This window comes from Haliotis rubra, unplaced genomic scaffold, assembly GCF_003918875.1.
Source record: "Haliotis rubra isolate DU_JTF1 unplaced genomic scaffold, ASM391887v1 Scf428, whole genome shotgun sequence".
Lineage (NCBI taxonomy): Eukaryota > Metazoa > Mollusca > Gastropoda > Lepetellida > Haliotidae > Haliotis > Haliotis rubra.
The window spans coordinates 796,061-820,815 of record NW_025767111.1 but is presented as its reverse complement, the minus strand read 5'-3'; the positions used below and the strand labels follow the sequence as shown (position 1 = coordinate 820,815).

General features: G+C 41.9%; 2 protein-coding genes across 7 annotated transcripts in view; one reads left to right on the top strand and one right to left on the bottom strand.

Annotated features, from left to right (window-relative positions):
• The window catches only part of LOC124288871 (broad substrate specificity ATP-binding cassette transporter ABCG2-like), a 33,508-nt gene extending 27,424 nt beyond the window's left edge, over positions 1–6,084 (top strand). For both annotated transcript variants that reach the window (XM_046725444.1, XM_046725442.1), the window contains exons 12-18: positions 223–308; positions 457–546; positions 978–1,102; positions 1,667–1,821; positions 2,336–2,425; positions 2,779–2,852; positions 2,955–6,084. In XM_046725444.1, the coding sequence (XP_046581400.1) occupies positions 223–308; positions 457–546; positions 978–1,102; positions 1,667–1,821; positions 2,336–2,425; positions 2,779–2,852; positions 2,955–3,105 (771 nt within the window). In that variant the 3' untranslated portion in view covers positions 3,106–6,084. The remainder of the gene's footprint in view (positions 1–222; positions 309–456; positions 547–977; positions 1,103–1,666; positions 1,822–2,335; positions 2,426–2,778; positions 2,853–2,954) is intronic.
• Positions 6,085–12,670: 6,586 nt separating this feature from the next.
• Positions 12,671–24,755, bottom strand: part of LOC124288878 (enkurin domain-containing protein 1-like) — a 25,053-nt gene continuing 12,968 nt past the window's right edge. For all 5 annotated transcript variants that reach the window (XM_046725452.1, XM_046725453.1, XM_046725455.1 and 2 more), the window contains exons 2-8: positions 24,599–24,704; positions 23,702–23,862; positions 23,401–23,541; positions 22,551–22,711; positions 15,957–16,093; positions 14,323–14,542; positions 12,671–13,198 (exon numbers count right to left, since the gene is read on the bottom strand). In XM_046725452.1, the coding sequence (XP_046581408.1) occupies positions 14,385–14,542; positions 15,957–16,093; positions 22,551–22,711; positions 23,401–23,541; positions 23,702–23,862; positions 24,599–24,662 (822 nt within the window). In that variant the 5' untranslated portion in view covers positions 24,663–24,704 and the 3' untranslated portion in view covers positions 12,671–13,198; positions 14,323–14,384. The remainder of the gene's footprint in view (positions 13,199–14,322; positions 14,543–15,956; positions 16,094–22,550; positions 22,712–23,400; positions 23,542–23,701; positions 23,863–24,598; positions 24,705–24,755) is intronic.

Here is a 24,755-nt window from a genome sequence, read left to right as displayed (position 1 = left end):
ACTTCAGCTGTACACTGAAGCTGGTGTTCCTGAACATGCTCACTGGTGTTCCTGAACATACTCACTTCAGCTGTACACTGAAGCTGGTGTTCCTGAACATGCTTACTTCAGCTGTACACTGAAGCTGGTGAGACACATTACATACATGCTTTGTATAGTCCTATTTTATCTATTTAGCTTATTAATGAAGCAGATTAAAGGAAGACGTGACTTGTTTTTCAGGTGTTCATGATGCTGTTGTTTGCCATCATCGTTGGAGCTGTGTACTTCCAGCTAGACACATCCGCAGCCTCGGGAATACAGAACAGGTGCGTTGGCTTCAGTTGACCTTGCCCTATTCCTGTGACAGTGAACTTTAGGCTGTGTAATATGTACAGTGTGACACTGAACCTTCTTGCCTAGTTTTCTTGAATAGATCGACAATCATCAGGTGAACATCTTTGTTGTTTGTTTCAGAGTTGGTGCCTTTTTCTTCATGGTGATGAATCAGATATTTGGTAACCTGTCTGCTGTAGAAATATTCCTTCGTGAGAGATCTATGTTTATGTGAGTTTATGTCATGTTAATCATCAGTTGTCTTAACTTTAAGGACCCGTGAAGATCCGGGGTATAATAGGTCTTCAGCAACCCATGCTTGCCACAAAAGGCGACTATGCTTGTCGTAAGAGGCGACTAACGGGATAGGGTGGTCAGGCTCGCTGACTTGGTTGACACAAGTCATCGGTTGCCAATTGCGCAGATCGATGCTCATGCTGTTGATCACTGGATTGTCTGGTCCAGGCTCGATTATTTACAGACCGCCGCCATATCGCTGGAATATTGCTGAGTGCGGCGTATAATTACACTCACTCACTCACTCACTCACTCACTCAACTTTAAGAATCTTTTTGATAAAAGACTGAAGTCTCTGGTAAATCAGTTGTTGTTCAAGTCGACTCAGTTTTGAAGTAATGAACACACCCTCATCTCTCCATCAGGCATGAAAATGTGAGTGGCTTCTATCGTGTGTCATCATTCTTCCTGGCAAAAGTTTTCTGCGATCTTGTACCCATGAGGCTGGTACCTACAGCAGTGTTCAGCTCGGTCGTCTACTGGCTCATTGGTGAGTATTGTTGCCGGTACTTGCCTATTAGTCCAACTGCATCAACACGTTACCCAACACATTCATATATCAGCAACCAGAGTTGTTCCTTAATCAGCTTGAGGAACTGCTGCCATAAAGCCTCTCTGCTCACTGGATAAGAAAATGTAGTTTAGAAACTGAATGGTGTCTTTGTGAAGTCTATATGAAGTTTTATACTTGAATACACACAGAATTTGAAAATATTATATATCTCATTGTGCCCCTTGCTATTCTGAAACCTTAGCAGGGTGACAGCACTTACGTCAAATTCATTTCATGTGTTGTGAGGTAATGCCCTTGTTTCTCTCGAATATGAACATCCCTTCCCATCCCAGCTGGATATACAGAATATACATGACATTTATTTGACATCTTATTGACAATTTACATGACATCTAATTGTAAAATAGATTTTGGAGATAATATGTACAAATTCTTTATCACTTATTGTGCTCAAACAAAGAGGAACATTTATTTAATATTTTATTTTAGTGTGAGGGAAAGGTGCGTGTGTGTGTGTTCAATACACTATTTATTTTTCAGGATTCAAAAATGGTGCAAGTCATTTCTTCTTCTTCCTCCTGAATCTCTTCCTGACAACGTTGTCCGCCACAAGTCTGGCATTTGCTATCAGTGCCAGTATCCAGGTCCGAGCTGTTGCCAACATCCTCATCTCACTCTGCTTTGTCTTCATGATGGTGAGTACATGGGACTTCATGACACAACCTGGGACGGTGGGGTAGTGTATTGAGTTATATGTGCACTCATTATGCTGTAGTTACAACATTGGTGTTTGAAACTAATTTCTGGTGTCCCTTTCTGTGACTTTGCTGGAATATTGATTAAAGCAGCATAGTACCATGCTCGCTCACTCACTCACTCCTCACTCACTCACTCACTCACTCACTCACTGACTGACTGACTGACTGACTGACTGACTGAGTTTAGTTTTACGCTGCTTTTAGCAATATTCCAGCAATATCACGGCGGGGGACACCAGAACTGGGCTTAACAAATTGTGCCCATGTGGGGAATCGAACCCGGGTCTTTGGCGTGACGAGCCAACTCTTTAACCACTAGGCTACCCCACCGCCCCTCACTCATGTGAATTGGAGACAGCACTGTGTGATTTCATGGTAATACCATGTAACTTACTGTATTGTTTCTGAAAAGGGTGTATGTGTATTGTGCATCTCATGTGGTTCATTGCAGTTGTTCAGTGGGCTGCTCATCAACCTGGGTTCTATTGGGGAGTGGCTGACCTGGGCCAAGTGGATCTCCATCTTCAGGTTCAGCCTGGATGTAAGTACCAGTAATCTGTAGAAGCAGTTACAACTCTTCATCATCTTCCTTGAAAATGCCCCTCCCAGACATGGAAGAGAGAGTAGTAAATATACGTTCAAAAAAGTGAAAAATAGGGAATACAAAACATTTGATCGAAAACATGCTGTGAAAATTTGTGTGTTTGCATGATCCTCATACCATGTATGCTTGTATCAGTGTGTCTGTGAGCCGGAGAACTGTTCCATGAAGTGATAGTAGCACTAAGACAGTTGTAACTCTTAACATAGACCTGTGACAGATGTAGCATTACAATGGCACTGTGGAATGGGACGCTGCTGCTGAGGTAACAATGTGTGTGTCTTCTGTTCCAGGCCCTCTGTATCAATGAGCTCAAGGATCAGGAATTCTGTGATGAAAAGGTTGAGGGGAACATTACACAGACCTGGTAAGTCTCAGCTGTTTCAGACTGTTTCATTTGTCAGTTGACAGTTCTGGTCTTTTCACCACATGAAAACATGGTTCAAACATTCAACACTCCATGTTTCAGTGTGACCGGGAACTCCTATCTAGAACAGCAGGACATTGCGTACGTGACGGGTTGGGACCTGTGGCAGAGGGAGGCTGCCCTCTTCATCATGTCCAGCATGTTCCTTTTCCTCACCTACGTCCAGCTACGCCGCATTAAGAAACTCAAGTGAGGTCACATCTGGTGCTTGTATTCCGCGAGTTAGTGAAGCCTGTGTGCAACAGACATCTGTCATGTCCGGGATCTCCAGGAGTCACCCTCCGACTGCGTACAAACGTGGCTTGTGGATTTCACTGACAACACTCTCTTGCTGCCAAACCAACAAACTATATGATTCCAACATGTCAGGTTTGGATTACTTACCTGGTAAAATGTTTGACTCGACGACTTGAAGTAGTTGTGTGATCAGCTGAGATGTGGAGAATTGTCTGTCAAGGTTGTGTCAGTATAAAGGGGTCAAGTATGACAAGTTACTGGCTACGCCATGAGATCAAGTGTCAAGTAGAATCTTCCCTTTCACTGGAATACCATTGTGTACCTGTAATGTGGATGTGAGTTATACCATTGTGTACCTGTCATGTGGATGTGAGTTATACCATTGTGTACCTGTCATGTGGATGTGAGTTATCACCTGAAGAGGGGTCTTCATCTACAACACTGTTACACAAGTCTGATGCTGCAACAAGGGCTGCCCTTCTTACAGTCAGCCAAGGTGGACATTCATATCCTACATATACTGTCAGTTGTTCTTCACACCAACATCGATGTCCTCTTCTCATGTTTGCACAAAGTGTATTTGTGTTTGGGTGTGTGGTACCAAGTATCTATGGAAACAGATTTGACAGATCAGATCCAAATAAAATGAAAAGTAGTAAGATACAGACCTCATTTTATCTACTTCAAACAATGGATTCTGATTGGTCAGCTAAAATCTGTGAACCATAACATATGGCGAGTGTTCTTGAGTCTGTGTGCTACATAAATGCTGAAGTATGTGAAAACAAGTGATGCACTGCCTGTACAAGACACCATGTTATATCATCTCTATTCTTGATCAAGTTATTCACTGACTGTACAAGACACCATGTTATATCATCTCTGTATTCTCTATCAAGTTATTCACTGACTGTACAAGATGTTATATCATATCTGTATTCTCTATCAAGTGATGCACTGCCTGTACAAGACACCATGTTATATCATCTCTGTATTCTCTATCAAGTTATTCACTGCCTGTACAAGACACCATGTTATATCATATCTGTATTCTCTATCAAGTTATTCACTGACTGTACAAGACACCATGTTATATCATCTGTTTTCTCTATCAAGTGATTCACTGACTGTACAAGACACCATGTTATATCATCTCTGTATTCTCTATCAAGTGATTCACTGACTGTACAAGACACCATGTTATATCATCTCTGTATTCTCTATCAAGTGATTCACTGACTGTACAAGACACCATGTTATATCATCTCTTTATTCTCTATCAAGTGATTCACTGACTGTACAAGATGTTATATCATCTCTGTATTCTCTATCAAGTGATTCACTGACTGTACAAGATGTTATATCATCTCTTTATTCTCTATCAAGTTTATCACTCACTGTGTTTTGTTGAGTCTTACATTCAAGTACTCTGCCGCTCAGTAGTTTTGTTTTTTGAAGACAGGAAGGATATAGAGAGTTACTGTCTGTGCAGTATGTGTTATTGTCAGCTAGTCCTAGCACCATGGATTTTTCATGTACTGGTAAAAAGCGAGATAGCAAAGTTGATATTTAAAAAGTATGCAAAGTGGTGCATGTAAAGTTTGATTTTATCGTTGATGAGACTAGTATTGTACTTAAATAAGTAAGAGTTATTGACTTGTTATTACCTCAGGAAAATATACCTACCTCCTAAGTTCATGTACTACTGTACATGAGGGTAGTTGTCTCTGTATTCCGTGTACTCCATAAATAGGATTAATGTAACAAGGGAAAAGTAGGAACGAAGGTGTTTGTTGGGGTCTAAATGTAACAGTATTGAATTGCTGCCAGTATTCTCATTCAAAACAATAGCTAGACATTAACGCTGCTGTAGAGTTTGTGCTTTATTATTTATAAACATACCTTGGCATTGGTTCTGTTAAAATCCTGGAAGGACTTGGATTAAGGTTGTTTGTTTCAGGAATATGTACAAAACTTGCAGTTCAAGATGAAATGTCAAGCACATTACTTATATGTCAACCACATTATAAGAAATATTGGGACACCCAATTTGCTGATATGTCAAGCACATTGCTGAAATGTCAAGCACCATGCTGATATGTGAAGCACACTGTCAGAATGCTGGGACATCCATAGTGCTGATATGTGAAGCACACTGTCAGATTGCTGGGACATCCGTAGTGCTGATATGTCAACCACATTGCAGACATGTCAAGCACACTGTCAGATTGCTGGGACATCCACATTGCTGATATGTCAAGCACACTGTCAGATTGCTGGGACATCCCTAGTGATGATATGTCAAGCACACTGTCAGATTGCTGGGACATCCACATTGCTGATATGTCAAGCACACTGTCAGAATGCTGGGACATCCCTAGTGCTGATATGTCAAGCACACTGTCAGATTGCTGGGACATCCCTAGTGCTGATATGTCAAGCACACTGTCAGAATGCTGGGACATCCCTAGTGCTGATATGTCAAGCACACTGTCAGAATGCTGGGACATCCCTAGTACTGATATGTGAAGCACACTGTCAGAATGCTGGAACATCCCTAGTACTGATATGTCAAGCACACTGTCAGAATGCTGGGACATCTGTAGTACTGATATGTCAAGCACACTGTCAGATTGCTGGGACATCCCTAGTACTGATATGTCAAGCACACTGTCAGATTGCTGGGACATCCGTAGTACTGATATGTCAAGCACACTGTCAGAAAGCTGGGACATCCCTAGTACTGATATGTCAAGCACACTGTCAGAATGCTGGGACATCCCTAGTACTGATATGTCAAGCACACTGTCAGAATGCTGGGACATCCCTAGTACTGATATGTCAAGCACACTGTCAGATTGCTGGGACATCCCTAGTACTGATATGTCAAGCACACTGTCAGAATGCTGGAACATCCCTAGTGCTGATATGTCAAGCACACTCCATAGTCTGATATTGCTGGGACATCCCTAGTACTGATATGTCAAGCACACTGTCAGATTGCTGGAGCATCCCTAGTACTGATATGTCAATTGCTGTCAGATTGCTGGGACAGTACCCAAGCACACTGTCAGATTGCTGATAGTACTGATATGTCAAGCACACTGTCAGATTGCTGGGACATCCCTAGTACTGATATGTCAAGCACACTGTCAGATTGCTGGGACATCCCTAGTACTGATATGTCAAGCACACTGTCAGATTGCTGGGACATCCATAGTACTGATATGTCAAGCACACTGTCAGATTGCTGGGACATCCCTAGTACTGATATGTCAGCACCACACGTCAGATTACTGTACTGATCCATATGTCATATGTCACACTGTCAGATTGCTGGGACATCCCTAGTACTGATATGTCAAGCACACTGTCAGATTGCTGGGACATCCCTAGTACTGATATGTCAAGCACACTGTCAGAATGCTGGAACATCCCTAGTACTGATATGTCAAGCACACACTGTCAGATTGCTGGGACATCCATAGTACTGATATGTCAAGCACACTGTCAGATTGCTGGGACATCCCTAGTACTGATATGTCAAGCACACTGTCAGAATGCTGGAACATCCCTAGTACTGATATGTCAAGCACACTGTCAGATTGCTGGGACATCCCTAGTACTGATATGTCAAGCACACTGTCAGATTGCTGGGACATCCATAGTACTGATATGTCAAGCACACTGTCAGATTGCTGGGACATCCCTAGTACTGATATGTCAAGCACACTGTCAGATTGCTGGAACATCCCTAGTACTGATATGTCAAGCACACTGTCAGATTGCTGGGACATCCCTAGTACTGATATGTCAAGCACACTGTCAGATTGCTGGGACATCCATAGTCCTGATATGTCAAGCACACTGTCAGAATGCTGGAACATCCCTAGTGCTGATATGTCAAGCACACTGTCAGATTGCTGGGACATCCCTAGTACTGATATGTCAAGCACACTGTCAGATTGCTGGGACATCCCTAGTACTGATATGTCAAGCACACTGTCAGAATGCTGGAACATCCCTAGTACTGATATGTCAAGCACACTGTCAGATTGCTGGGACATCCATAGTACTGATATGTCAAGCACACTGTCAGATTGCTGGGACATCCCTAGTACTGATATGTCAAGCACACTGTCAGAATGCTGGAACATCCCTAGTGCTGATATGTCAAGCACACTGTCAGATTGCTGGGACATCCCTAGTACTGATATGTCAAGCACACTGTCAGATTGCTGGGACATCCCTAGTACTGATATGTCAAGCACACTGTCAGATTGCTGGGACATCCCTAGTACTGATATGTCAAGCACACTGTCAGATTGCCAGATCCACAGTGCTACTGTAAAGTAATATTTAAGTGAAATAGCAAAACCCCTGTATGATGGTGTATGACAGTAATACACGGAAGTAAGACATTTGTCAACACTTTCTCAACTATTACTCTCCCTGTTCAGGGTAGACAATTTTATGAAATATTTTCTTTTGCTGCTTATAATTAAGGTGCGAAGTGTGAGGTCACATGTATGAACACAGTTTCTGTAATAAGCAGCTAAGCTGCAACCACACATTCTCATGTGATATGAATCTTGCATTGTTACATTAAAACCCTGTGGAAACTGATGTAGGACAGCCACAGTAACTTGTGTCAGGTGAACCCATGTCTGCCTGTATTATATGCTTCCATTGTAAAAAGTGCCTAAATATGCAACGTTGATGAAGTCTTTCATGGTCACTGTCACATGGTTTGAATGAATGTTGAATATTATCTAGCAAATGGTTGTATGACTTGATATTGACCTCCTGTAGCAGTTGACATGGTTCTGTCAGAATGTATTGGCAAAACCATCTTCTTGACGGGGGGCATTTTATCTATGCAAGCTCACTCCATTGTTCCTGTCAGTTGTACATTTTGCAGGAACAGCTTGTTGATGTGAAATGCATGTTGCAAGGATGTGTGTGTGTGTACGTATTGTTCATGTCAAGCCATTGTTGTTGCACAGTTCATCCAGTCAGTTACAGCAGTGTGTCTAGCAGTACTGGAAGAACATACATAACTTTACATGAATGCTTTCAGCATTAGTCAATGTATTTTGTGTGTTGCTATTTCAGCATGTCTAGCATGAATCTCATGTTTTTGACTAGTCACCTGTGGAGAAGTTTACCTTTCAGCCTTACTAAAGTACTGCCGGAAATGCTAGAAATATAAGTCAAAAAGCATTTTTCTAGCATTTCCGGCAGTACTTTAGTCCTAGGCACTGTTTCACTGTCACATATTTTTGTATTAGTGCAGTGGCTGCCAGATGACTTTAACCTGAATAAAGATTTGAAACTTGAAACTATTTTTGTGTTGAAGCACACAAAACATACTGATTCACACGTGTGCATGCTCTCCCTCTGTCTCTCACACACACACACACACCACAAAGCTGTCATCTTCATCAATCTTCCTGCAGGGCGGACAGTGTGGTGATGAGGGCGAGGAGCATGTCACCATAAACAGGAAGGCCCAGAATTGAGTTAGACACTCGATCCGGGGCTCAGATGGTGTAAAAGAAATGGGCCAAGGAATGTTCCTCATTGAGGGCCAAGTGAGACAGAAAAACACATGTGGCCTTGTCTTGAGAAGGCACAAACTCAGTCACAGAACTTAAATAATGATGAATTATTTCCTCACAAGCCGGAAGAGAAAAACAACTGCTTGTCCCAGTTAACTGTATACTAATGGCTACATTATATAAGCCGAGCATAATAGTTCTGACAGCTATAACAAGTCACTTCCCCTTGGCCTTTTGACAAGTCAAATACTTGGTGTATGTAGGGTTGAAGGAGACTGGTAACGAATATGCCAAACAGCCGCTCCTCTTTTGTGCACACTATCTACCACCAGGGTACTTCATCGTCCAACACTATCTACCACCAGGGTACTACATCGTCCAACACTATCTACCACCAGGGTACTACATCGTCCAACACTATCTACCACCAGGGTACTACATCGTCCAACACTATCTACCACCAGGGTACTACATCGTCCAACACCATAAGGCATGAACAGGTTTAATCTGAGCAAAAGGCAATTTTTGTTATTCAACATTTCTGATGTAGACAATCACAAGGCTGCCTGGGAACAGTGTCACTGGGAAAGAGCTGCATTTAACTGATGGCAGTGGGCACCATGAGAGGTCTACCAACTGCCAGACCACGGTCTGTGTACATAAAGTATAGTGCTGAGCAGTAACACCACCCATGGGTGAAGAACCTCAGTGAAAGTGAAACATGCATATAAACACATACACACTAGTGAAACAAGACACACAGAGGTGTTTAGAAGGAAGGAGCTTCAGATGACATATCTATACAGCTGTACATCAACAGTACAACATGTCACTTGGATAATAAATATCAACTCCCTCCAATGTTTGCTTTGCAGCTATGTTGTGAGATCACAGTACTCGTTACGTGGCAGCAGCACCTACTACTACAGGGTCTACCATGGCACATACTACAGGTGAAGGGAAGGTCTGTAGGACTGGAACTGGAACAACTTCAATATTACAGTGGGAGCAGTGTTTCTGTGTAGCTTCTAACACTGTTCTCAATCACTTGCTTGAATTATGTATTGTTATTTCCTTAGTGCTCAAACTTCTAAATGACTCTCAAAGACGTTGGAACAGTGTTGTCAACACTACCAACCAATCTACCAGTGTTGCTGAAGAATCTTCTGTTTTATCCACATTGGCAACCGTTTTCAAAGACACAGCTGTCATGTTCCCAACCATTGGACCAGTGTTGCTGAAGAAGCTTCCTGTGTTACACAAAGTGGTAACCTCTCTCAAAGACACAGCTGTCATGTTCCCAACCATTGGACCAGTGTTGCTGAAGAAGCTTCCTGTTTTACAGAAAGTGGTAACCTCTCTCAAAGACACAGCTGTCATGTTCCCAACCATTGGACCAGTGTTGCTGAAGAAGCTTCCTGTTTTACAGAAAGTGGTAACCTCTCTCAAAGACACAGCTGTCATGTTCCCAACCATTGGACCAGTGTTGCTGAAGAAGCTTCCTGTTTTATACAAAGTGGTAACCTCTCTCAAAGACACAGCTGTCATGTTCCCAACCATTGGACCAGTGTTGCTGAAGAAGCTTCCTGTTTTACAGAAAGTGGTAACCTCTCTCAAAGACACAGCTGTCATGTTCCCAACCATTGGACCAGTGTTGCTGAAGAAGCTTCCTGTTTTACAGAAAGTGGTAACCTCTCTCAAAGACACAGCTGTCATGTTCCCAACCATTGGACCAGTGTTGCTGAAGAAGCTTCCTGTTTTACAGAAAGTGGTAACCTCTCTCAAAGACACAGCTGTCATGTTCCCAACCATTGGACCAGTGTTGCTGAAGAAGCTTCCTGTTTTACAGAAAGTGGTAACCTCTCTCAAAGACACAGCTGTCATGTTCCCAACCAATGGACCAGTGTTGCTGAAGAAGCTTCCTGTTTTACAGAAAGTGGTAACCTCTCTCAAAGACACAGCTGTCATGTTCCCAACCATTGGACCAGTGTTGCTGAAGAAGCTTCCTGTTTTACAGAAAGTGGTAACCTCTCTCAAAGACACAGCTGTCATGTTCCCAACCATTGGACCAGTGTTGCTGAAGAAGCTTCCTGTTTTACAGAAAGTGGTAACCTCTCTCAAAGACACAGCTGTCATGTTCCCAACCAATGGACCAGTGTTGCTGAAGAAGCTTCCTGTTTTACAGAAAGTGGTAACCTCTCTCAAAGACACAGCTGTCATGTTCCCAACCAATGGACCAGTGTTGCTGAAGAAGCTTCCTGTTTTATACAAAGTGGTAACCTCTCTCAAAGACACAGCTGTCATGTTCCCAACCATTGGACCAGTGTTGCTGAAGAAGCTTCCTGTTTTATACAAAGTGGTAACCTCTCTCAAAGACACAGCTGTCATGTTCCCAACCATTGGACCAGTGTTGCTGAAGAAGCTTCCTGTTTTACAGAAAGTGGTAACCTCTCTCAAAGACACAGCTGTCATGTTCCCAACCATTGGACCAGTGTTGCTGAAGAAGCTTCCTGTGTTACACAAAGTGGTAACCTCTCTCAAAGACACAGCTGTCATGTTCCCAACCAATGGACCAGTGTTGCTGAAGAAGCTTCCTGTTTTACAGAAAGTGGTAACCTCTCTGAAAGACACAGCTGTCATGTTCCCAACCATTGGACCAGTGTTGCTGAAGAAGCTTCCTGTGTTACACAAAGTGGTAACCTCTCTCAAAGACACAGCTGAAGATTCAAGTACAGTCAGACAGAAAACAGAGTTGTGTAATTCCTCAAATTTAGAAAACCATGACATTTTCTATTGAGTAAGATTTCCTTAACTTTCAGTGGTGACTTGGATTTGTAACTATCCAGAGAATCATGAACACTAGACAACTATCTACGCTGAACCACAAGTTAGTATTCCTCAACCAGCTTCTTCTCACAAGCATGTCTCTTGAAGCACCTCAGTCCTCTCAATGATATCATCTATTCCAATATTTAATACTCCACCACCACATCAGGGAAGAAACAAAACACAAATGTGGAGTACCAGCACTAAAGTTATTTACAATTCCTCTATGAAAATGGGTTTATTTACAATCAATGACTACATGACAGCTACATAAATATATATGATAAGTTACTAATGTCATAAGCACTCCATGCTTACAGGTCAAGGAGTAGCTCACCAGGTACCAGTACACACAGAGATATAACTGATCCCCAGGTGGGACAGAGTGAAGTGACAGCCAGTGTCTCTGTAGTAGCCAGATGCTCTATGGTGTGGGAGATCCACTAGCTAGATGGCATGGGGTGGGAGATCCACTAGCTAGATGGCATGGTGTGGGAGATCCACTAGCTAGATGGCATGGTGTGGGAGATCCACTAGCTAGATGGCATGGGGTGGGAGATCCACTAGCTAGATGGCATGGTGTGGGAGATCCACTAGCTAGATGGCATGGGGTGGGAGATCCACTAGCTAGATGGCATGGTGTGGGAGATCCACTAGCCAGATGCTCCATGGTGTGGGAGATCCACTAGCTAGATGGCATGGTGTGGGAGATCCACTAGCTAGATGGCATGGGGTGGGAGATCCACTAGCTAGATGGCATGGTGTGGGAGATCCACTAGCTAGATGGCATGGTGTGTATCCAGACCTGTGAGCCATACAAAACTAAACAAGAAATGGTAATGTTGGGAGTTTTCAATGTTAACAAATATCACAGAATGAAGAAAAACTCAATAAATCCAGTATGTCAGAGATTAGGCACAGTCAGATATGACGATAGCAAATGTCATGAGACCGGGATAGATACAGTATGTCAGCTAAAGCCCAACTCCCTGGAAGTCCCATTAATGAATACACATCTCTCAAGCAACGGGTAAACAGATTATGATGTCATGAAATTTTTAAATACTGACAATCTTCTGTAAAAGACATCTGCACCAAATTTCTGTAAAAACATTAAAAACATCATTGCTCCTATTGTGTATAGGTGAACATATTACCGTTGTAGGCATTATAGGGCACATGTACCAAGAAACAAACTCTCTACAAACACAGCCTTTAGACAAATGAAACATCTAAAGAAAATCCAATAATAATAATAACTTAGTTTAATATTTTTAAGTACTGATTAAAAGTCATTTTCTTCATTTATGCTTATGATGTGTACTATTCATGTTCCACACAATCTTCTTTGTGCCCGCTAATTTTTAAATTTCTAGTTTCTAAATTCTCATTGTTACAAGAAGAGTGTGTGTGTCTGCCTGTTATTTTTCTTCTCCAATAATATATATATACGAGTTATGAAGCAGTTCTGATTTTAAGTGTTTGAGAAACCTGCCATAGATCTTCATTTTCGACAGAAAATAGATACCTCATAGTTGGATTTTTCAACTGATTGTTGTTGAACAGGTTACATTCGAATTTTGCCCTGTAGGAATCACTAAAAGGCTTAGTACAATGTAGAGTTTCATTGGGTTCACTCTTGACAGGATCCAAATACCGGTGACCGGACAAAATCCACCCAAAAATTGCCACCCCGGACAAAATCCACCTCTTCTTACCAAAAAAATGGACAAAATCCACCCTTCTCAAATTGCTATTGTTAAAAGTTTTAGTGTGTCCTGATCTTTGTTCAAGTTGTGTTGCATAAGCATTGTTTTGATATCATTTCAATTAGTAGACTAATTGGCATTGTTCCTTGATGTTGTTTCAAACATTAAAGGTTTTCCATTTGTCACCTAATTGGCTGTTCCTGTTCATATCCTTAAGACTGACTGATTTGGTTTTGATAGCTTTTAGCAATTTTCAAATTGTTCCTATTAAAGGTTAAACTCCATTTGTCACATTTTGATCACTACTTAATCCTCTTTCATATATCATTAAGAAGTCTCACACTTTGATCATTACATAATCCCCTTAAAGAATTAAGATGTTTTTGCAAGCCTGATTGGAGCCCTTTATACTCATGTTTTGATAGAACATACTTTTTAATGAGTTTGAGAAGAAAGAGAGCAAGTCAACAATTAGGTGGGAGTGTTCCCAACGGAAACCGCTGTCTTGCAAGGGTTCAGTGACCACAGACATGGAAGTGAAGAATAAAGTACTGACAACCAACCACTGCCACACCCCAGACCCCAGCGCTACCGTGGCCCTCAAGTTGCGGTCAGAGATGAAGCAGAAGGCCAGTACATCCCGAGAGACACCAAACCGGGTTCTTCCCCTAAGAAAAGAACCAGAACAACCACCAAACATCTCCAAGAGCGCCTTGAAGGTCTGTGCAAGACCTACGCAGCAAAGGAAAAGACACTCGAGGACTTTCTCCACGGCGTCGGCCGTTGCTTGCGTTGTTGAAATGTGGCAAGATGTTTAGTCATAGATATGTCTGAATGTGTGAAAACATATGCTGTTGTCATATTTATATATGCAAAAATGTGCTTACATATGTATTTTGGGTTTTTTTGTTATCGATTATGAATGACTGATATGAATAAAATTCATTTCTGTGACTAAACATGTCATTAGGTTTTTTTTCTTAGGGTGGAATTTATTAGGGGTGGATTTTGTCCGGGGTGGATTTTGTCCTAGGTTGCAATTTTGGGGTGGATTTTGTCCGGGTGGATTTTGTCCTGTGCTTCCACTGTTCTTGCAAGGAATCCTTCAACGGAATGTCAATCAAATAAACAGTATATTGTTATTCATCCTTGACGAAGACTTTAGGCCTTGAGAATATCTTAATGGCTTCTTCTACTTCAGCTATTTTGTTCTCTAGTTCCTGTTTACACGTCCGCACTCTGAAGGTGTCGTTCCTCAGGGGTAGCGCCTGCAGCTGACGAGTAAGGTCATCTTGTTCTGAAATATCAAGTGTCACCATCAAATGACAGTCACCATGCATAAAAATGTTAAGAACTAAGACAACTGTGAACAGATAAAGTGGATCCCCCTGGGTTACTAGCACAAGTGATGATTTACTGATCTGTAGGAAAAATAGTTATGCAGCATTGCATTAAACTATCAAAATGTGATTTGTGTTGGATGAACTTAATCCTGTGAATATGATTTTAGGCAAAAAAGGCTGTTCATTTGACAGATATTAGAAAAGGAAACTACTTATGCTCGTTTTCGGGGTAGTATGCAACAGGTTGGCACTAATATGGTTGCCTTGGAAGACAAGAAGAGATTGCAGTGGGTCCCCTCTAGCTTGGAGATGTAGTGGGGCTGACCAAAGTTAATGATTATTTTTAGTCCCTTTTACTTGTTACTTCAGTTTACTTTTTCTCAGGTCATTTTCATTAGAACAAGTGTTTGCCACTGATGTGGCAATGTCCCCCGCCGCTAAAGAATGGAATATCTATATTTACTACTTTTTATTTTTGGGTCACATACAAGATCCCTGAAATGACTGGTGTCTGCATAATCACCCAATGTAGGCTGTCAACATACTTGAAAACATTGGGTGCAATGTTTTATGAGATATCGCCTTTAAAAAGCGGTCAAAGTATCGTGGTGACCTTGAAGATAAGGTCAAAGTCACCCAAATAAACTGGTGTCTGTATAATATCCCAATGTAAACTGTCACCAAATTTGATGACATTGGGTACAACAGTCCAACTCCATGAGATATCCAGAACAAGAGTTAAAAGTGTGAAAAGTGTCGTGGTGACCTTGAAAATAACGTCAAGGTCACCTAAATAAACTGGTGTCTGCATAATCCCCCAATGTAGGCTGTCGTCAAAATTTGAAGACACTTGGTACAACAGTGCATGAGATACCACGTTAACAGTTTGAAAAGTGGTCAGTGTCGTGGTGACCTTGAAAATAAGGTCAAGGTCACCCAAATCGACTGGTGTCTGCGTAATCACCCAATGTAGGCTGTCACCAAATTTTAAGACATTGGGTACAACATTTCATGAGATATCGCGTTAACAAGAATCGGGACGTACATACGTACGGACGCCACTGAATACATAGTCCCCCGTTCCGCGTTGCGGCGGGGGACAATAAAAGTTCAACAAAAACAGAATTCTCTGTATATAGTGTACATGGCCAAAGGGAGATAAGTTTGGTACAACAACTTCACAAACAGTCATCATGATCAGGTTCCTCAGTACTTTAGTGGCTGTAATCATCCCATCAGCATGCATTTCAGGTCATGCGTGAGACACGCTGGAGTGAGAGTGCTACTAACAGTACTATACTCATCTGTATGGAATCATACAGTTAGACCTTGCATGGAGCCTTTTGGAAAATACAAATGAACACTAACTTTTCCTGAGCAGTCCGAGTGTCTCTGTCCTCTCAGCCTCTGGCATCATCTTGTGTCCTGGCGGCATGGCGGGGTCCGGAGTGTTGGCCACACGCTCTGCTTCCTCCTGCTTCCATGAGGCCTGACGGGTCCGCAAACTGACAACATACACCTGCTGTATACAAACTAAACCAACAATTCCTTTCTTAGTCCTTGTTTAATACTAGCAGATTTGTTTATTCTAATAATTTTCAGTGTCTGCACTTTTATTCAATTTCAGGTTCTTTGTTTATATTTAATGGATAATTAGTAGTTAGGATGCTAAAATATAGTTCATGTGTCCTTCATTTACTGAGCCTATAGCATATCCAAGCCAGGACATGCTCAACTGATCGCTCTGATTGGCCAAGCCAACCAACTCACTTAACCCTTTGTGTCACTCATGTACTCAGTCTGCAAACATTCTCACCACTGACAAGTTCACAGAAAATCAGGTTAGTTCAATGTGTCTGTAGATATTCAATATTCAACCTGTAATGTTTAAACATGTTTATCATTATCTAAGCTTAACCACAATTTATATAAGTAAACATTGTGTATAAATCACAAGCTTTGTAATTACTATGATTACACAATGCCATCTAAAAAGTGGTCAAATGTGACATATGTACATAAGTACAGATTCTAGTACTTTAGGGTTGAGTCCCATCCGGGATTCGAACCCAGACCCTCAGAGTCAGGCACCTAATTGCCAGCACACACAGCCAGCCACCTAACCCACTCAGCCACTACGACTTCCAATTACTAATGCAATACTTTTGTATCTCAATATTCTGGTATGAATTAGAAAAGAGTGTAAGTGTTGTTTAACCTAATAAGTTGTTTTAAATACTTTTGTGATAAGTTCTGTGAAAGATACTGTATTTAGTATACATGAGTAATATTATAGAGTGTATGTTATAGTATAGCGGCATTGTTTGTTGTTACACACTGTGGTTGTGAGCAGCCCAGTCTCATCCACATGTTAAACATTCGGAAAGATTTCCGCCTGTAACCCCCGTATTTTTTTAATCAATATATGCCAAAGAATATACGCCTATGTTTTTAAACAGCCTATACCTAACCCTAAACCCTAACCCTAAACCTAACCCTAAAATCTAACCACAAACCTAACCATAAACCCTCGAAATAACCCTAATAAATCGAATACATTTCAAGCGGGGGTTACGGGCGGAACTCTTACAAAACATTCTTTGTGTTCTGTTAAACATGTATCATTAAAAAAGTCATGAAAATATGTATCATATTTATGTCGGAAAGAGTTCCTTCCGTTCCCCCATATTTCTTTTGTAACATTACTGTGCCTGGGGCCCTTATCATACTATAATGTAATTTTTTAAGTAAAATAGATATTTTTATACTTATCCTGACTCATGATCTTTGGCTTATCTCCCTTTCCCTTGCGAATGGTAGTGGAACACTTGAATCCCTTGAAGTTCCCGAAGCAGACGTATAAATACGCTCACCCACGAGTTACCTCCCTTTGCCCTTTCCAGCGCAAACCAGTTAGGTGACCTGCCTAAATACTTGTCACTCTCTCCTGATTTTCTGCCCATGCACTTGGATCTGCTGTGAAATCTCAAGTGTCTTCAACGGGAGGTTGGGAGGGCTTCTCGTCATGAGTCAGGATAAGTATAAAAATATCAATTTTACTTAAAAAATTACATATTTTTACTTATCCTGACTCATGATCTTTTGCTTATAGAATCCGACAGATTGGTGGTGGGTCAAGCCACTTCCTGGATTCATCAGCTGTCCTTAGATACGTCCTGTATCCCCCCCATGGGAACTGCGAAACGACATTTCCGTGATCCTATTCTTCCAACTTCCGTTATAACTTGGGGGGACCACTTTCTTGTCTTACTTCAATCTCAGACAAGTAGAATCATGTTGATTCATGTGGCGATAGATAAAAAAACTAGTTTCTTCCTATTACTAGATATCTTATAACAACCCATAGATTATGATAAGATCTTTATCATAAATGAGTTGCGACCCCTTCACGTACAGGTAAGATCTTTACCCGTACAGGATCTTTAATCACTCATGCTAGCCTGTGCTAGACTGTGCGCATGGACTTTCAAACTAGTACTTTTCCTTAGTAACAGTTATCAACAAGTCAACGTGATAAAGGGTGAGATTTTCCAACTCAGCGCCTTTGAGGAACCGTTAGTTGCTGTGCTACAATGAGAGGCCCAAATTGGTGAATGCCTGAGACGTCTTCAGCAAACACTGTGTCCGACTTCCAAAAGCAGCCCTCCATAATGGTTGGTATAGAGCAATTTCCGTGCAGAGCCAGTGTTGACGCCAGTGCTCTGACTTCGTGTGGGTTCGAAGCTCTAGGAGGTTCTAGTCCTGCTGCTTTATAGGCTCTCAATATAACGGCTCTCATCCTGAACGATATGGTCATTCTTGGGATAATGGGATGAACAGGCGCTTGAATTATGGTCTCCTTGTCTCAGTCTTTTGAAGATATATCTTCAGGGCTCTGACCGGACACCAGGATAAGTCCTCTATATCCTGTGGACCGAGGATTGTAGACAGCGCTGGTAAGTGGAACTGTCTATCTGGTTGACCCTGGTAGCTGGTTCTTGGCAATAAAGTCCCATCTAGGTCCTAGATGAACTGCATTATGTTGCCCTCTGTCGAATCTGGTTCGACCAAAGTCCAGCGCATGTATCTCCGATATTCGAGCTGCCGTGGCTAACGCAAGCAGGAACAGAGTCTTCTGTGTTAGCAGCTCGAGTGTAATCTGGTCTAGTGGTTCGTAGACATCACTGGTAAGATGACGTAGAATTACATTCAGATCCCAGGCTGGAGCTCTGAATTTCTTTTGCTGGTCCTCCAGCTTAAAAGATCTCAGCAGAACAAGTAATTCTGGTACTTTCGTCAACTTGATGCCTGTTTTCATGGTAATCACTGTACTGATAGCAGCGAGGTATGTAGATAATGTCGAACCCTTCAGATGTCTGGTCTGTCTAAGATGACACAGATATTCCGCCACTTGAGGATGAGTGGCTATCATCGCAGTGAAGCCTTTCCGCCTTGCATAAGTCTCAAAGTCAAACTTCAGCCATTTGTCATCATATAGGTTACGAGTCGATCTGCGTAACGCTAGCGTTACTGCTTTGGTTGCCCTGGCAGAGTATCCTCTTTTCTTCAAGCATGTTTCGATACGGTCCACACATGTAACTGGAACACTGTCGGGTTTCCGTGGACTTGCTTAGGTGTGCGGGATGTATGTATTAGTAAGTTCGGCCAATCTGGTAATTTGATTACTGGACTTCCAAGATCTTCTATTAGATCTGGGAACCATGGTCTCGCTGGCCAGTAGGGCGCAACCAAAGTCAGTTGTAGCGTCTGAGTCTGTTTGATCTTGAACAGTACATTTGGAAGTAGTATCGGGGCCGGAAATGCGTAGGCGTTTAGTCCTTCCCACGACATGCTCAGTGCATCTGTTGCCGAGGCTTGAGGATCTGGAACTGGCGAGACAAACGTCTGTTTAGTTGTTTGTTGAACCTCGTGGCAAACAGGTCTATGCAAGGGGATCCTATTTCCCTTATGAGCCGAAACGCTTCTGGTTAGAGCATCCATTCCGTAGGTGACGGGTGCAGTGGTCTGGAGAGAGCGTCTGCCAGTACGTTCTTGGCTCCGGGTATGTGACACGCCTTTATCCAGATGTTTGCTTCCTGTGTGACCTGGAACAACTGGAATGTGAGCTGCAATAGGCTTGGAGACCTTGTGGATCCTTGCCAGTTTATGGAGAATGCCACTGTAGAGTTGTCCGTGTGGATCATCAGCATTTTGTTGTTCAGCAAGCTTGACCATAGTTGTAAGGCGTTGATCACGGCTTTCATCTCTAGCAGATTGATGTGAAGCTGCTGTTCTATGTTGGACCACTTTCCCGACGCCATTTGATCGTTGAGATGCACACCCCATCCCTGCATCGAGGCGTCTGCGTAGAGATGTGTGTCGAAGGCCGGCTCTTGTAAATAGGTCCCTCCGCAAACGTTCGACCTGTGTCCACCACAGTATATACCTCTTAAGATTGTCTGGCAGCAAGATAGGGTTGTCGCTGTCCAAATGTTTTGTCAGGAACCGTTGCAGCGGCCTTAGTTGTGATCTTCCTGTGCGAGTCAAGTCCTGCGTAGAGTTTAGTAGACCGAGTAGACATTGCCATGTTGTAGTGTTAACGGAGAGATTGTCTGGGACCACAATTCGATTCTGGGTTGTGATAATTCTTATTCCCAGCAATTGAAGATCTTGTTTGATTCTAACCCCATGATTCTAACTCCAGTCTTCATCAGGTTCACTAGCCATCCTAGTTGCGTGAGCAACTTTATTGTGAAGTTCAGCTGCTGTCTGAGTTGATTGGCACTTTGAAGAACCTGTATGCCGTCGTCCAGATAACCGGCACTGTGTAGACCTCGATGCTGCAGATAGGTGCTGATAGGCTTGGTTATTCGTATGAATAATCATAGAGCCGACGATATTCCAAACGGTAGGACGTTCCATTGGAAGTGCTAACCTCTGATTGCAGTGATGATACATCATTCTTCCCCTTATATACGCAGGCGATCTGTGTTGACATCGAAGCAATGTCTATTTATAGCAAGGCTGGCTCCAGTGTAGCATCGAAGGGGACAGGTACTCATACTGACTTTTATCAGCGACAACTTCCAAAATAGACATCGTTTATCCTGCTGTCAAGGTTAGACATCTATTAGATTCCCATGATGATAACAGGCCGTAGTTGTATACTGTTTCCAAGGCTGCCGATGAAGTATTCCCCCGTACCACGGGTTTAATTACAAATCAGAAAACATGCTGGAGCCTGCTCTGTCAGTGGTCTGACGTGGACCAATCGGCTTCAAGCATGACGTCACCAGTGTTGTAGCAAGTTGGCCTACATAAAATCTGATGCAATTAGTTGGTAGAGTAAAAGCGCGCGTAATTCTACGCCGCTCATATAAACCTCTTGACTAAGGGTTGCTCCAAGTGTAAATTCTTGTTCAGTGATATAAATCACTTATTCCCAGCATGACGAAGGAGGCTGTTGAGACATATGTCTGTATGGATCTTGAAGAAATACCGATGTTGAATCTAGTAGATAGGATATAAATTCCTAATCCCCAAGCCGAGTGATGAGTGTTAATAATATCATCTGTACGTCCGTTCAAGGATACTTGAAGGCGTTGTTAACCTTAAGCCCTTTACAAAGGTCACCTTGAGGTTCTGCAGTACTTGAGATATCCCCTTGAATAAACGACAATATCCGCAGGCCATCTGCTACCCGGTATAAGACCTCAGCATCCTTATAGATGAAGTGATTCCTATCATCAAGTAGGTTGTCGTCCGAAACTGAACTTATACAGGTATAAGGTTTGTGCAGGTTGTAGAGTTGTGCAGGCTGTAACTGTAGAGATCACACATGTAGATCTTTTTGTTGAGTTTTAAACTCTGACAAAACTATCCGTTTTCATCACCTAACTGGTTTGCGCGGGAAAGGGCAAAGGGAGGTAACTCGTGGGTGAGTGTATTTATATGTCCGGTTCGGGAACTTCAAGGGATTCAAGTGTTCCACTACCATTCGAAAGGGAAAGGGAGACAAGCAAAAGATCATGATGTCAGGATAAGTAAAAATCTAGATATTGTAAGTAATTTTGGGGCTTTTAGTTATTTTTGTGAGTTCTCTAGTAATTGTTAATAATTTTAGTATATATCAATTTATAAATATTATTTGGGATGGGGAAACGGGAGGAATTCTTACCAGAATATGTTCTACTCTACACTTTCACTGCCCTGTGACATTATATCATAACAAAGATGACACAGGTGCATTCAAAATGTAGGTAAAAAGTTCATTATATAATACTTGGGTCAGTGTAGGAAGGCGTTTCCTATTCTCGCGGTACTTACGGATATCGGCTGAAAAAATAACACAAACAATTCTTATCGTATGAATGCTTGTTGTTATTAAATGAAGGGTCTTCTCCTCTAGCATCTACATCTATCAGCTGCCAGATCCATCAGGTGAATTACCACTCGTGAGCCCGGTGATAAACAATGTCATCCGCCATTGACAAAACGAGGCTTCTCCCATTCTCGCGGAATTACCAGGAATTAACGTTATTGAGTGTATGTAAGAGCAATCCTGCCGAAAGGGCGGGAAAAAGTAATGATATGTCCAAGTTGGTATAAACTCCCCAATATTCGTGACACTACAAGATTTTGATCATTCACCGACTTGGTCCACTTCCTAGTTACCAGTCGATGATGTAAACAACCGCTAAGTGTCACGCATCGGCGATTTCGGCAGAAAACGTATTTACCGCGAGAATAGGAGACGGACATATACATGGTGCAGGCATTAAGCAGACAGACATGTTATGTCAGTGATGTAACTGATTTCACATGGACCGACAGTTGGACTCAAGTCGACTGGTCTAAAATAGTCATACTGTTTCTAATGAATTGTAAGCAACACCAGTATAAGCATATTGATTGTACTTCAAACAGAAATTTCAACAAGTTGACAAAGTTTAAGTCACTCACTATTTGGGCACTTCTCCTCGCTGGTAGTTCTGTAATTTGTCTTCATCTTTCTTCTTCAGGTCATCTAAAGCTGTGAGACTTGGAGCTCGCTGCATCTTGGTGTGTTTTACTGTGCGCCCATTCAGTTTGATGAAGTCAATATCACGTCGGACAAGCTTGGTCTGATCAAACATACATAGATGCATACTGTTAACATGGTCAAATCTTCACATACAGTCTTCAACATAGCGACATTCATGTACACTAATCCAGCACAGGGGGTAAAGTCTCAGTTATGTTATGACTCCTTGTCTCCTACAGTTTAGAAACAAGTTTTACCAGTAACTGGAGACAAGATGTTCTATGCAAACCACCAAAGAAACTTGAACTATGCATTATGAAATATGACAGGAGACAGGAATATTTGATAGAGTTTATTGACTGGCTTATCATATATACTCTCCACCAACAAATACTAATCAAGCAATTACCCAATTGATCTACTTCTCTTGGGTTTTAGTTGCTTGGTTGGTGTGAGTTAAATTGCTGCAAATCATGATGGTATTATTACTCACATTTCTTAAATGTTGATCTTTAACATCGGATTAAAGTTTGTTAACAAACACACTAAGAAACGTGGCTAGTGGCTTTAACAATAAGCCTCAACATTTTATCGTTGTCAACGTGCCTTAGCTTATACATATGTTCATATTTTTACTTCTACAAGTTTGCACAAGTCTATTCGTACAATTTTGACAATCCTACATTAAACACTGACAGCCTGCTAAGGTCACCAAGACAGGTCAGATGGGCACTGAGTTGTCAGCAGTTCGTCATGTTTACAGTTTCACATAACACAGCCAAGTCTTACATTTTTGGCATCTGCTGCAGGAGGTACGGAGACTTCTGGGTCTGGCGTACATGGCCGAGATTCAAGCTTCACAGGGGGACCTGCTCGTGAGTGGGCACGGAGGTAGTTAGCTGAGTGTGGTCTTGGTGCTGAAGGAGGCCTCTGCAAGATTTAAAGGAAGGATGAAATGTCAGACTTTTCTGAACTACCATGGACCCTGCTACACAAACCAGTCACTAACATGATTGTAGCTCCATCCTCTAACATGGACTTTCCATGGTTGAAACATTATGAACCCTTTGTGCAAAAATTATCTGCTGACCTCAATATCATCCTTGATCTTTGACTGTACATCTGAGAATTGGGCTGACTTCCACAGGACTTTGACTGGCTGCTGGGATTCTTGTTCCCTTTGTTTACTTCTTCTCTGTATCTGCCGCATGCGACGAACATTTTCTTGGACATGGTCCTTAGACCGGGACCCTTCAAACAAACAAATGTTAATGCCATTGTTAAGCATGGTATGATATGATACACATAATAACAATCTGTTCATTATAGAACATGATCCAATTTGGATTATCATGATCATATCACAGAGTAGAAAATAGACTGTGTTATTGTACATCACAATATTTCAGCATAACAAAACAGGTAAAACTAATTCTGCAATTGGCAATATCTACAAAAGTAAAACAGGAGGTGATTTTTTTTCATATCATTGTTCATGTTAATGTATTAGCTGACCATGATGACCAGACTCATCCTTGAAAATCTCCAGGGTATACATTCCAAAAAATCTATATTAGTACCCTGGATGCATCTACGGCTCGGCCTGATAACTGTATTACCTCCCTTTGTACATTATGAACAATATACTGTAACACTGATTACCTAAGTACTAATCATGACAAGGGATTAAAGTGTGAATTTCATTATTTTTTATCTTAAGCATGTTAAGAAATACTTTGCTGTTTCTTTCAACTTTGACTCTAACATGAAGCAAGGGCCAGCAATTGATCTTACAATTTCAAAAATTTGTTCATGTTGTCGGCCCTAGGCTGACTTTCTGTGCTGGCAATTAGGCACCCGAGTGTGGGTTGGAATCCCACAGAGGACTTAACCCAATAATGTACTAGAATCTGTACTTTACTGAGGAAGTGTAATCCCAAACATAACACTGAATGAGAATGCTGCTCACTATCAGGGAGTGCCTTACCAGGTCTGTTGTAGTGAGATGTTCCATATCTCTGACCATCTACCTGCATCATCATCCCCTGCATCCTCACTAGTGTAACTGTGTTGACCAGCTATAATCTGTGTAGCTGAAACATGCAAATAACAAGCATTAGATTACAGATCACACAAGGCTTGTT